Here is a 14,386-nt window from a genome sequence, read left to right as displayed (position 1 = left end):
ATCAAATTATTTTCATTTGTAGTCCTACAGAATTTACAGACCAGTAATTTTCATGAGCTGTGTGTTATTTATTCTGTATTCAGCAAATGTTAATAAATGACTTCTGTGCTGTAAATTAGGGACTACCAAAAAATATTTCAGTTTCACTATAATTTGATGTTACCACATTTATAAGGCTAATATACAGTTTTGCAGCAAACATTTCAACCACTGACACTGATGTGCAAACAGTAGTTTGAAGAGATTTTAGACAATAAAACTCATAATATGGTGAAAAACATCTCAATTAACTCAACATCCAACTGAAAATATACAAGACATACAGAATTAATTTTATCCCAATGAGCACATACATCTTCATGATTGTTTCTCTAGCAGGTAATGCAATGATGATAGCAACCAATCACAGTGATTAATTATGACATTATTTTGCTAAAACTGGTTTCCTAAGGGACAGATAGCTTCAAAGGCTTTCACAGTTTGTTTCAGAATTTTAACACCTTGAAAACATATAACAACAATTTGGAGCGGTATACACGAGTGGTACTACAATTACACCACAGAAAAAATGCCACTCTATACTGCTGTTATGGTATAATGAAAGATCGTGTCAGTCAATACTCAGATGTACGAGTGTGAATGCATGTCCTTGAAGTAAATTCATGCTTCCAATCCACAATAAATATCAGACATTGAATTGCATTGTTGCAGAAGTTTTTTGTACAAACATGTTTAAGTAACTAAGATGTTTCTGCTTTCAAAGTGGCATTCAGACATATTCATATAATTGATGTGAAGATTACATAGCTTAGAGTATAGTAACTCTTCAGCAATCTTGGGTGGGTGGGAGTGGGGCAGGGATAGTGGCACAAATTCTGTAATGAAAAAATGTAAATTAATTTAAACACATTTAGCAAGCATACCATATATAAAAGAATGTTAAACATTTAACATTCACTGTTACATAAAGGCCACCTCTAGACCTCTCTACACATTACCATCTTTGGCTAAATGCTTCCATGTGGACATCTTTAGCCTTTTGTATCTCTTGGAAACCCGTAAAGTTTCCCTGGCTCTACTACTATCAATCTTTTTAACACTGTGTGGCATTAAAAAAAATAAATAAATAAAAATAAAAGAAAATAAAATTTATTGTAAAACACCAACCCAATCTGTTTTAAGTTTTTGTTTTATCACTCTGCAACCAGTTTCAATAACAGTCACCTTCTGGCAGAACTTATCATTTAAAATGGCAAATGCATGTGGTCTTGAACATCTATTTTTTGAAGTTCTTCCAGAAGATGAGTGTTAGGTTGAAACTATTTCATAGCAATAAAACAAAAACTTATAACATCACGGTGTGGTTATTTTACAGCAAAATGACTATCCACTCACTTAGTAACATGCACTGCTGAAACCTCAATTTCATTTTCATTACAGTCATCATTACCGTATTTACTCGAATCTAAGCCGCACCTAAAAAATGAGGCTCGAAATAGAGGGAAAAAAAATTTCCCGAATCTAAGCCGCACCTGAGATTTGAGACTCGAAAATTCAAGGAGGGAGAAGAGTTTTAAGCAGCACCTCCAAATCGAAACAAAGTTGGTCCATTGTAATATGAGACACAATTTAGGTCGAATGAATGACGATACAGCTACAGTAGTTTGGTTCGAGTCGTAAGCTTAGCAGTTAAGCTTTACCAGGTAGCCATTGCTATGCGTCAGGCGCTCCGTCCGTATTTATATGGGTACCCTTCCTTTTTCACGTGCTTCGTCTTGTTTGAATCAATTGCTGATTTTGCTTTAATCTGATAAGTCCCGTTTTCTTTGTTATAGGTGTTTACGTCACTCTAAGCTGAAAATGCATTACTGTATTGTGTCATGCATTGTTTGTCGCATTCTGATACTGCGTGTTTATGACCTGTCACCGCTCGTGGCATGCCTTGCTTTTGTGCGCGCTACCGCCGCTTACAATTAAAAAAAAGAGAGAGAGAGAGAGAGAGAGAGAGAGAGAGAGAGAGAGAGTAATCGTGTCATTAGTGAAACAATGGCAAGAGACTGCTATTTTTTGTTACACTGTTGCTTTCTTTGATAATGGTCAACAAGAACCAAATAATAGTCTGCGTATGACAGAATATGTTCTGAACGAGAGTTAGGCGAACATTTTTCTCCATTTGAAAATCTTTGCGGCCGCTTCTTTAGTACATCAAATTCTGCACAGAAATTTGAGTCATATTAGATTTAAAAATCTAGTCAGTTGCCGTGCTTCCTTTACTGACTGTCTCACTATTAGGCATAAGAATAATACGAATATAAACATGACACGATTCGTATATTCTTCCGCATTTGCTGTTGTCTCACTCTACTTTTGTAGTTTATTAGGCAGACAGTATTTAAATGAGATAGCAGCAAACACGAAAGAATACATGGCAAAAATTTTATATTCGTATTATTCTTATGGTGAAGAGAATACTGTATGCAATTCACATTTCATCAGGTTCCCATTAGCAACCATCTCTTCTCACAAGTAGGAAAAAATTCAGAACGTAGAGTTGGCCATATTGACAAACATCCCAGTCTTGCCAATCGGATTTTCACAGTACATTGAAATTCTGCTACATTCGAAGGTGAACAATACGGAATTTGTATTTACTTTGTTGGATAATGTATGACAATGTAGTGGTCGAAACTCGTGGCGGAGAAAAAAAACTCTTCTTCAACCTTTTTTTTTTTTAATTTATTTACTGACGCAGAGGTTTTGTCGCCAGTATTTATCTTTGTGCCTACAAAGCATGCCTGTATAGCGCTACGTATATTCAACGGCACAAGTTAGTTGTGGCGACACCTACCAACATTTTTCAGAACTTCTGCTTGCTTTGCACTTGATTCTCAGCCGCAGGCAGTTTTTTGGATTACAAAAACCGGAAAAAAAGTGCGGCTTAGATTAGAGTAAATATGGTATGTCTTATTCAAGTTCATTTCCTTATACAGGGTATTACAAAAAGGTACGGCTAAACTTTCAGAAAACATTCCTCACACACACAAAGAAAGAAAATATGTTATGTGGACATGTGTCCGGAAACACTTACTTTCCATGTTAGAGTTCATTTTATTACTTCTCTTCAAATCACATTAATCATGGAATGGAAACACATAGCAACAGAACGTACCAGTGTGACTTCAAACACTTTGTTACAGGAAATGTTCAAAATGCCCTCCGTTAGCGAGGATACATGCATCCACCCTCCGTCGCATGGAATCGCTGATGCAGCCCTGGAGAATGGCGTATTGTATCACAGCTGTCCACAATACAAGCACAAAGAGTCTCTACATTTGGTACCAGGGTTGCATAGACAAGAGATTTCAAATGCCCCCATAAATGAAAGTCAAGAGAGTTGAGTTCAGGAGAGTGTGGAGGCCATGGAATTGGTCCGCCTCTACCAATCCGTCGGTCACCAAATCTGTTGTTGAGAAGCGTATCAACACTTCGACTGAAATGTGCAAGAGCTCCATTGTGCATTAACCACATGTTGTGTCGTACTTGTAAAGGCACATGTTCTAGCAGTACAGGTAGAGTACCCGTATGAAATCATGATAACGTGCTCCATTGGGCGTAGGTGGACGAAACTAAAATGAGCTCTAACATGGAAATTAAGCATTTCCAGACACATGTCATTATAAGATCTTTTCCGGAATGTTTCCTGAAAGTTTGGCCGTACCTTTTTGTTACACCCTGTATAATTCTATCGCATTCCTATCATCATTTGAGCGATTTACTGATCTATCCTTTAATAGATAACATCTATTTGAGTCTCCCTCATATCTGCAACATCTTTTGTTAGCTGCCTATACACACTTGTTACACGACTGTACCTTTTGTGTAATTCACACCCTCATTTTCCACAATTCTACGTTGTTGAATAATTGTATTTGGTTTGCTCCCTATCCTTATATAAATCATAAAAATTTTCTTTCCAGTCTTATTTCTGACTAGTTGTTGTCAAGGTCTGTCAATTTTTATTCTGTATTTTACTAGTCCACAGAAAATTTGCATTGGTAAGTGAGTTAGGACTGACACATTGTGTTTAATTCATTTGTTATTTGACAAAATATAGTCAAATTCTGATGTTAATTGCCAGGTCCAGTTTTTATCTGTCTCCCCCCCCCCCCCCCCTCCCTCCCTCTGGAAGAATGTGTTAAGGACAATCATGTCCTCCTCTGCAAATTCCGCTATTGTATTACCTGTGTCACTTACATGAGTTTCATTCTTCAGTTTTTGGCATACTTTTGCTTAATCCTCCACTATCATCTTGTAGTGGGATTCTGTCATTTATCAGTTTCAGTAATTCTTCATAGAGGTCTCCTACTTTCCCCACAAGACTAAGCGCACTAGTACATGTGCTCTATAGATTCCTTGAAATATATTTTGTTTATTTCTAAAAACAAGTATTTCTATTCAGTCTGAGACTCTTTCAATATCTGTAATGTTTTTAATTTTCTTGTCTACAATGAAGCCTGCACCATCAGAGGGGAGTCACTGTCTGATGATGAGCGATTTAAGCACTGCTGTGGTGGACAGTGTGTAACTGAGTTAAGGGCACAGTCAGTAAGTTGCTATTAAGTGACTGCGTGTAGCAAGGGCAGTGACTTTGTGGCCAGTGGTACGCTTGGGTAGTAGTTACATTTTAAGTGATAGTCTGTGTTGGTTCAAAGTCTCAGTTGTTGCTGGTTGGCCAGTGTAGGTCACCCAGCGGAAAACTTATTTTGAAGGGACAGTTAGACATTTACTTGTTCTTCGCATTTAAGTATCCAGAAAAAACCTGTCTCAGCTGTGGTGACATATTTGTTACCTATTGCTTGGTTCTGACCACTGGGCACAAGGGACACGTGTGGATCAAGTCCTGTTGGCTCCTGACTGAAAGTTACATTGTGGACTCTGTTATTTGGGCTGTGATTGATTTATATGTGGATCCTCTGATATTCTAGTGAGCATTTATTCTTCATTTTAATGGTTGTTACATTGTTCCGTGGACTGTGTTCCTTGCCGTCCTGGTTACCCAATTTTGTTAGAAGCAGAGTACAATCACTGAACTAGTTATGTTAGGTTGTTTAGTAAGTGGTTTCTAGTGGTTTCCTGTAACTGATCTTGTGGTGTTAGTGGAACTGCTTGGGAAAGTCCTATCGTGCTGCTCGAGGGCCCCGTTCAAAATTGTAAACCTCACGTAAATGAAGTCACTACTGTGACGTAGTAAATAAATTTTATTTGAGGTTGTTTATTGTGCCTTGCGACTATGAGTGGCTCTTTTAATCTCAAGTTGTTCTGTATACGTATTATACTTAATAAATCACTAAAATTACTAAAATAAGTAATTTTTGAGATTGATTGATTGTGTTTCTTGTGTTACTGGAAGAGGAATTTTTAATTGTGTCTGTTTATTTCGTGTACCCATTGACCTCAAAACTGGGGTCAGTTTATTATAAGTAATGCCTCTACTGAAATAAAACTGTTCAGTTGCAATGGAAAAAGCTTTATGATGTCCTTAACCTGTAGTAATGGAGTTAAATTAAGAAACTACTGTGGCTGCCCAACTATTTAGTCTAGTGCTGTTAAATTCAGTATTTTTTTGGTTCTGCTTCCATTACCATGTAATGGTTCAATATTGCAGACAGAATTTTGTATACAGTTGTACTATTTCAGGACGTGATTAGCAGTGTTGAGTTTTGGGTCTGCCTAATTTTGAGGGTCTATTCTGTAATAAGTTTTCTGAATGAAAGTGTGTACTGTTTGGTTTGAATTTCATTATTTAACAGGGCCTTGCTGGCCTGGTACAAGTAAATATATTTGCTCCAGTATTTCTGTGGACTAGCCATTCTGAGTTAAAAGCAACACTCACTTAAATTGTCAGTGTTACACATAATTTTAATTATATGAACAGTTTTTAATAGTCCTTTGTTGGTTGTTTCTGAACAAGTGTTTGCTCATTCGATCACTCTATTAAATTCTGCCAGCAGTTGTTTTTCTTAAGCTCCTATAGTAAATTCTGTTGGCATTGGTTGCTCACATTTGTTGTGCCAACAGTTGCTTTTCTTAAGCTGCAATTGTAAATATTGTTGGTATGATGCTTAATACTGAAATCATCAACTTGTCTGTATTAAAACTGCTGAGAGTTACTTGCATTAAATCGAAAGAGTAAATTTTGATGTGTTTTTGGTTTGTAGTTAGTTCTGTCAGCAGTTACCTTTTGGTAAAGTCTCATTAATAAATTCTGCTGGCAGTGGCTGTTCTTATCCGATGTGCTTCAAACAGTCATGTTACCACATGTTTCAGAGAGAAAGTATATTATAATTGTAAGCCGATTCATTCCACTCATAGTTAGAGATCACAATTATGATCCATAGAGATAGAGAAGATCCAAAGAAGAGCGGTACATTTCGTCACAGGGTTATTTGGTAAGCGTGACAGCATTACGGAGATGTTTAGCAAACTCAAGTGGCAGACTCTGCAAGAGAGACGCTCTGCATCGCGGTGTAGCTTGCACGCCAGGTTTCGAGAGGGTGCGTTTCTGGATGAGGTATCGAATATATTGTTCCCCCTACTTATATCTCCCGAGCAGATCATGAATGTAAAATTAGAGAGATTCGAATGCACACGGAGGCTTTCAGGCAGTCGTTCTTCTCGCGAACCATACGCGACTGGAATGGGAAAGGGAGGTAATGACAGTGGCACGTAAAGTGCCCTCCGCCACACAGCGTTGGGTGGCTTGCAGAGTATAAATGTAGATGTATAACACGCAAATAACTAACTGACTGACTGACAGACATAAAGACATTTTTGGCCCTCAAATGTTTGTATACAAAAGTTGCACATCAGCTCAAGTGTGTGATGAGATGTTCATTGGCCATTTCATGCAGGAATACATTACATGTTTGTGCCTCAGTGCTTTATACTTCAAGTATTAGCCTACTTGTAGCACCAAGCAAACATATACTACTCTGAATCACTGCAACACATTTCCAGGTTGCTAAAAATTTAAAAGAAACTGTGTAAAGCAGAGTAATGTTTTAAAGAAAATAATTGTAATCTGTATGTAGCCACTGGCTCTGAAAACCTGCAGACTTTAATATCTTTTTTTACGAATGCATGGTGTCTGCTCTTTCGGACATGTCCAATAGAAAGACACCAGGCATTCATATAACTGACTTGCCTAGATGGGCAATGAATCCACCTTCTTTAGTGTGGATACACAAGTATGTCCGAACTCCTGTGGGAATCTCAGTGTAGTGAGCATGGAGAAAATGGACAGGGACAGCAGATACGTGGCACTCGGTGGGAGTGTGCATCGGCTGTGAGGCGTACCGAGATAGTCTGTACAGTTGTGCTAAACACTGAGTCCTGTGTGGTGCAGGTTAATGCAACTGCCTCGTACACAGGAGAGCTCAGCTTTGAATTCCAGTCTGGCACACATTTTCACGTGTTGCCGCTGGTGCCACACAAATTCCTGAAGCAGCTGATAGCAACCATCCCTTTCCTTTCCATCCCCCCCCCCCCCCCTCCTCCTCCTTCAATTAAATCAAAATTTAATATGTTTACTCATGTGTTCTCCCCCTGTCGCTTAGAAAGTAGAATTTTTATCTACCCAATTAAATTATACATACAAGCTTTGCAAGCCACAATAAAGAGCATGGTGGAGAGTATCATGTACCACTACTAATCTCTCCCTTTCCTGCTCCACTCACTATGGGAAAAATACTGTTTATGCATTTGCGTAGAAGTCCTATTTTTTTTTAGCTTGTTTTCACTGTAATTATGTAGAATGTACATTGGCAGCACTTGAATCATTCTGCAATAAGTCATCTTCCCTCCACAGACTCCCATTTGAGCTCAAAAAACATCTCCGTAATACTTGCATACTGATCAATCCTACATGTACAACATTTAAGAGCATACCTCTGAATTGCTTCAATGTTTCTCCGTAATCTGAACTACTGGGGATTCCAAACACTCCAGCAGTACTCAATGACAAGTTACACTTGTGTTCTTTACTCTGTCTCCTTTATAGATGAACCACATTTTCCTAATAAATTGAAGTTGACTATTTGACTTCCCTATTACTAACCATACGTCCTTGCTCTATCTCACATTACTTTGTAACATTATGCTTACATAAGTAACTGATGTGACTGTGTCAAGCAGCACATCACTAATACTGTACTGTAACATTACAGGACTGTCTTTCCTACTCATCTGATTTAACTTACATTTTTCTGCACTAAGTCTTCCTACATCCTCCTGCACAGTACTCAACAATGACACTTTCCTGTATACTACAGAATCATCAGCAGTCACAGATTGCTACTCACGCTGTCTTTCAGATCCTTTACGAACATGGAGAACAAGAGTGTTCCTATCACATTTCCTTGGGATACTCCTGACAACACTCTTGTCCCTAATGAACACACGCCATCGAGGACAATGTATTGGCTTCTATTCCTTAAGAAGTGTCTGAGTCACTCATATATATGGGAACCTAGCTTGTATGCTCAGACTTTCGTTAACAATCTGCTATGGGGCATTGTGCAAACACTTAAGATTTTTTGTGGTATAGTAGAATCAAACTGATGCTCTTCAGCAACAACTAAAAAACAACAACGTATGAAATTTCATAATGAAACACTGCAGAGACAAAATGAACCTAACACATTTAGTGACTTTATATACCCCACCGGGCCTCTCAACCTACAAATCCATACTATTCTACATCAATCATCTTGACAATTACGTAACAATTCAGAGATTTTACGGCATAAATAACTTTATTTCATGGCATGTGGTAATGTTGAAATGTGGAATCCTATCACTATGAGAGAGTAAGATAGGGGTACTTCTCTATCTCTCTTCCAGTTATCAGTTAAATCACCAGCAGCCAGTTAGCAGCTTAAGAAGAAACAGAGAATATGTACAATTTTGGGTGTTAAGGAAAATCATGTAACTTCTATTCCAGCACTCCTATTCTGACACTTGTTAATAGTTCTATCATTTACTCATGCAACACAGATGACTATCTTCACTTCAGAGGAGATGTCTGCCTCCAAGATTTCTGTAGTGCCACTTATATATGCCTTAGAGCAAATCTGCAATCTTTAATATACTAAAGTTGTCTTCCTATTGGCTTAAATACTTTGAGATGCATATTGCAGCAACACAGTAAATCATTCTTCAGTAATATGGTTTACCATGTCTGCATAGAAGATGGTTGAACAGTTGGCTGTATGGGCTAAGCTAATGGGTTATTTCATTTTCACCATTGCTGTCCCCTAAATGTATATAACAGAGAATCAGATGCTGAATTTCATGTTATTTACAAATTCTTACTGTAGAAAATTAGCAGAGGAAGAAGATCAAAATGAAAATGAATCAGAAAATAACCTAACAAATTAATTAATGCACCAACTTATCTACATTTACAAATAACGTATGCACATTTTCCAATTGCATACAGCTCTTACTAACCTGACCATCATAAGTGGCGGTCAATAATATATTACTGCATTAAACTTTTCTTAACAAGAGGAATGGCAAGAAAGTCATCTTGTAAAAGAATTCCTGCCAGTATTCCTACTTTGTAGATGCCCCAAATTAAAAGAAAGGATAGTTTTTCTGTTCAGTTCAGCCCTAGGTGGTTTGTTCAAGTCCCGTGACTTCATTTTTAAGAAAAAACAGAACTTAAGTAGTGTAAATGTTTGGACACAGATGCATTATGTCTATTGGAAAACATTTTTAGATTCTTTAGTTCCTTATTTATTTTCAAAACTGGCACAAATATGCGCACTTAAAACCCTGTTGAGATCTCTCACTGAATTCAGCATAAAACAAGTGGGAGATGAAACAACCATCTATCACTCCAATTCTATGCCTAAATTTTATTATATATTACAGGAGAGTCTTGGAGGCTTATCTGTACATGAAATATTAAAAGTTTTAGGTACCATGGACTACTATACTGAGATAAATCAGATTACTACAGATAATATACATATCCCTCAGATAATTAAGAAATACACAGATTTCAGTAACAGCTGATAAATAATCACATCTAGGAAAAGCAAAAATACATTCATAGGAATATTTAAATACTGTATGTGAAATGTAGGAAGAACTAACAGAATAAAAATGAGTGTTTGATAACATTATTCAGAAAGGAATATTTGGAGAAAAAGTGTTTCTTAATATGGTACCTGCAATAGGGAATCATCTTGGACGGCTTCCTCTTTTCACTCGTTAATAACACTGCAAAGTCAAATACTGCACTGGACACAAAATTTTACAGTTCTATGTCAACTCTACTCCTTTACCAACCTTGTGAGCCTGAGCGCCTGTTACATGGTGAGCTAGACCTGCTTGTAGAAGGAGGGCTATCCTGGCCACGGGCTGCTGCAAATCCTGGAACTCTGTTGACTTGGAATTGAAAGCGTCGATACGTTTTACGTTGTGGGGCTCTACCACTGCTTGATCCTGCACTCACCAGAAACTTGTAATAAGTGCTCAATCTCAAAAAGAATTTTAGCCAGCAGACAAAGTATTTCCTTAATCTCTCCAAATATTTATTTATAAAATGTAACTGTAACTCTTCAACATTTTAAATGACTCAACTTTTCTCACTGCTTCATGACAAATGTACATTACAGTAATGGTTTTCAAATACTGTGAAAGAGTTAAGAAGATACCTCTGTCTGTTATACAACAAACTAGTTTTTTTTTACCTGTATGAAGCTCAAGGATATGCCTATGAGCACACACAAGCAAAAAGCCTACACAATGTTTCTAAAAAAAAGAAAGAAAGACACGTTAATGCAACTTGAACTGAGCAAAGCAGACAAGTTATAAGTAGCAAAAGCAGAGTACAATAACATAAGGAAATCACCATTGTAGCACATTAAGAGGCAAGACAGTCAGTTGCTTGTTAGAAGTATATTAGCTTGTGATAAAGGGTAACATTTTTAATCAGCCAGAAAGAAACACACATAGAAAAACTAAATAGTTAACTTTTACAAGCTCTAAAGAACAAGCTACAGTAATTCAGGGAACACTGAAAGCCTGTCATACCTTATTGCATAAATGTTCTGGAAATCAATCAGGTCTGTTAGAAATAATTAATCTAAACAGGAAAGTCAAAAATGAAAGCTACAACTGTTATACTTACGTAATGTAGTATCTGTGATAAAGTCAAAATGAAACCAAGAAGTTAGTGCTGTATTTTGAGGTTTTATAATCATAAAAACTGTCTTCAAAAGCTGTGGCAGTAAAATGAGCAAGGAGACAATACAGAAAGGAAATACAAATGAAACAAGGAGTTTAAATCAGTGACACATTTGCAGTTTTTGTCAATGGTGGTGCAAGGTATAGGACATGAAAAGAAAGTGTGTGCTGGTATTATGTCAGAAATAATTCAAATCCCAAAGATTTTAATAAATGCACTGCAGAAGAGCAAATAATCAAGAAGTACAGCCAATCTGGAATGGGACAATAACTGAGTAAAGATTGAAAGTTGGGGTGGGAAAACAGAGGGAGAGAAATGTGTATCCTGCCACAGTTTTTGTATCTTCATTCCCCCCTGCTTCTCTCTTAAATTCCTCCTCACTCAATCAAACATTTTTAACCATATACTGAAAGTGCAAATAATTTGATAACCTCTGGCTTTTTGCACCTTGTGCCTTAATATGTAGCTAACTCTATCTCTACTATCCTTCAAAGATATCAACCATCTCCAACTCAAAGTATAATACAAAAGTCTTGATTTTAGAATCACTGGTATGTATTACTTCAATACTTGAGACACTACATACAGTTCAAAATTCTTTATGTAATATGATTCTTGGCCCCAATTTACATTCCATTTTTATCACTGGTGGCATCCTCCCTCCACCTAATAATCATGTAACTGTGTGGATCATTTGTTTAAAACTTCATATTAATTGTAGGTAAACACAGTTTTCATCAAGATTTCTGGAGTTAATGCTTTGCCATCTATGAATGCCTCATTTACCAAAGCTAGAGCCAGTAATTTGCTGGTCTTGTTTTACTAATTTTACAGAAATTCCATACACTTCATATATCTGCATAGAATGATAGAAGTGGAGACTTTCTTAGCCATGACCTAAATTTAATTCAAAAACTAACCAGAAAATTGTGATATGCCAACAAGCCACTCACACACACCAATTTGCCTTATAGCAGTGACATAGAGCTGATCTGCTGAATCATTGCCTTTGTCCCATTTGGATGCTGTGAGGGGCAAGTAGAGCCCTGGCATAAGGAATACCTTTGGGTGGTTAAACTGGTTATCTCTATAAACTGTAAATAAATTTTTCATATCCACAATCATTATCTGTACTCTGACAATATGTTATAAAATATCCCAATCATTGCCTTTTAGGTCTCTATACATTGTTCTGTATTTCCCATTTGAAATACAATTTCTAATTTCCACCTCTAATCAGTAGCTGTCAAAAACAAACATACAAATGTAAAGTAACTGCTGGCACTTGTTTACAAAACACTATTGAGTTATATACTTTTATATTTTTTTCTGATAAAATACCTGTACATTTCTTCCATGGCATTTCTTACACTACAGTGCTATAAAACCATAATTCCATTTCTTTTATACTAACTTTCTTGTTTAGACTACTTTTATTGCTTACTATAGTCAATGAAACCCTCTCCCCACTGTTTTACTGTATTCAGTGGGTATGAATTAACAACTTTCATACCTCCCTCTTCAACCCAAACTAACTGCAGAAGTTTTCCCTCCTGCTCTGTGCAATCACTAAAACAAATGTGACAGATTTCTAATCCTTAATAATTAAAAAATAATAAGAATAATAACATTTGGTCCTTAGTCTTCCTCTTTTCTACTAACAAGGATACACTGAACAGAGAACAGACCTCCAAAATCACAGTTCTCTCACATACATTTACTGACATAAGTAATGGACTTACTTACTTGCTGATGCTTCAGCTGCACGCTGTGCCATGAGATTATAAGGTGGTGGAGAGGGACATGGCAACACATTGGTAGGAAGATCTAGAAGCCTGGCTATCATGTGCATTTTCTTCTGGCGTGCTTTTATACGTCCTTTCGTTAGCCTGCAATTGAAAATAGTTGTCTGAACACCATCAAATGTGGAAAGGTAATTTTAGTGCAAGAATGGGTCAGGTCGAACAATATGTACCATAATTCCAAACATGCTGCCAATAGGAGCACAAACTACTGGGACAGGCACCCATGTTCAAGCCTTTCTGGGTGCTTACGCTTTCAATTAAGAAATATTGGTGAAAACTGACTTTCAGTCTGCTTGAAACAGCCCTATTATCCCATGAAACATTTTGTCAAAGAGTAGTAGTTATAATCCTAAAAATTGGTCTAAATTTAAATCAGTCAATATATTCAGTTAAACAATGGCTGAGCCAGTTTTAAATACACTCCTGGGAATGGAAAAAAGAACACATTGACACCGGTGTGTCAGACCCACCATACTTGCTCTGGACACTGCGAGAGAGCTGTATAAGCAATGCACGCACGGCACAGCGGACACACCAGGAACCGCGGTGTTGGCCGTCGAATGGCACTAGCTGCGCAGCATTTGTGCACCGCCGCCGTCAGTGTCAGCCAGTTTGCCGTGGCATACGGAGCTCCATCGCAGTCTTTAACACTGGTAGCATGCCGCGACAGCGTGGACGTGAACCGTATGTGCAGTTGACGGACTGAGCGAGGGCGTATAGTGGGCATGCGGGAGGCCGGGTGGACATACCGCTGAATTGCTCAACACGTGGGGCGTGAGGTCTACACAGTACAACGATGTTGTCGCCTGTGGTCGGCGGAAGGTGCACGTGCCCGTCGACCTGGGACCGGACCGCAGCGACGCATGCCAAGACCGTAGGATCCTACACAGTGCTGTAGGGGACTGCACTGCCACTTCCCAGCAAATTAGGGACACTGTTGCTCCTGGGGTATCGGCGAGGACCATTCGCAACCGTCTCCATGAAGCTGGGCTACGGTCCCGCACACCGTTAGGCCGTCTTCCGTTCATGCCCCAACATCGTGCAGCCCGCCTCCAGTGGTGTCGCGACAGGCGCGAATGGAGGGACGAATGGAGACGTGTCGTCTACACAGTGCTGTAGGGGACTGCACTGCCACTTCCCAGAAAATTAGGGACACTGTTGCTCCTGGGGTATCGGCGAGGACCATTCGCAACCGTCTCCATGAAGCTGGGCTACGGTCCCGCACACCGTTAGGCCGTCTTCCGTTCATGCCCCAACATCGTGCAGCCCGCCTCCAGTGGTGTCGCGACAGGCGCGAATGGAGGGACGAATGGAGACGTGTCGT

At 38.4% G+C, this 14,386-nt stretch overlaps 1 protein-coding gene across 5 annotated transcripts in view; it reads right to left on the bottom strand.

Annotated features, from left to right (window-relative positions):
• Window positions 1-14,386, bottom strand: part of LOC126335531 (protein CLEC16A homolog) — a 232,100-nt gene that overhangs the window by 32,596 nt on the left and 185,118 nt on the right. For 2 of the 5 annotated variants that reach the window (XM_049998902.1, XM_049998899.1), the window contains exons 17-18: window positions 13,004-13,146; window positions 10,357-10,512 (exon numbers count right to left, since the gene is read on the bottom strand). In XM_049998902.1, the coding sequence (XP_049854859.1) occupies window positions 10,357-10,512; window positions 13,004-13,146 (299 nt within the window). Of the gene's footprint in view, window positions 1-10,356; window positions 10,513-12,999; window positions 13,147-14,386 lie in introns of those variants that run through there. The other 3 variants (XM_049998904.1, XM_049998900.1, XM_049998903.1) reach the window with 3 other exon arrangements.

Source organism: Schistocerca gregaria, chromosome 2 (genome assembly GCF_023897955.1).
Source record: "Schistocerca gregaria isolate iqSchGreg1 chromosome 2, iqSchGreg1.2, whole genome shotgun sequence".
NCBI lineage: Eukaryota > Metazoa > Arthropoda > Insecta > Orthoptera > Acrididae > Schistocerca > Schistocerca gregaria.
Note: the sequence above shows the minus strand (reverse complement) of the source record. Positions and strands in the feature narration are given on the sequence as shown.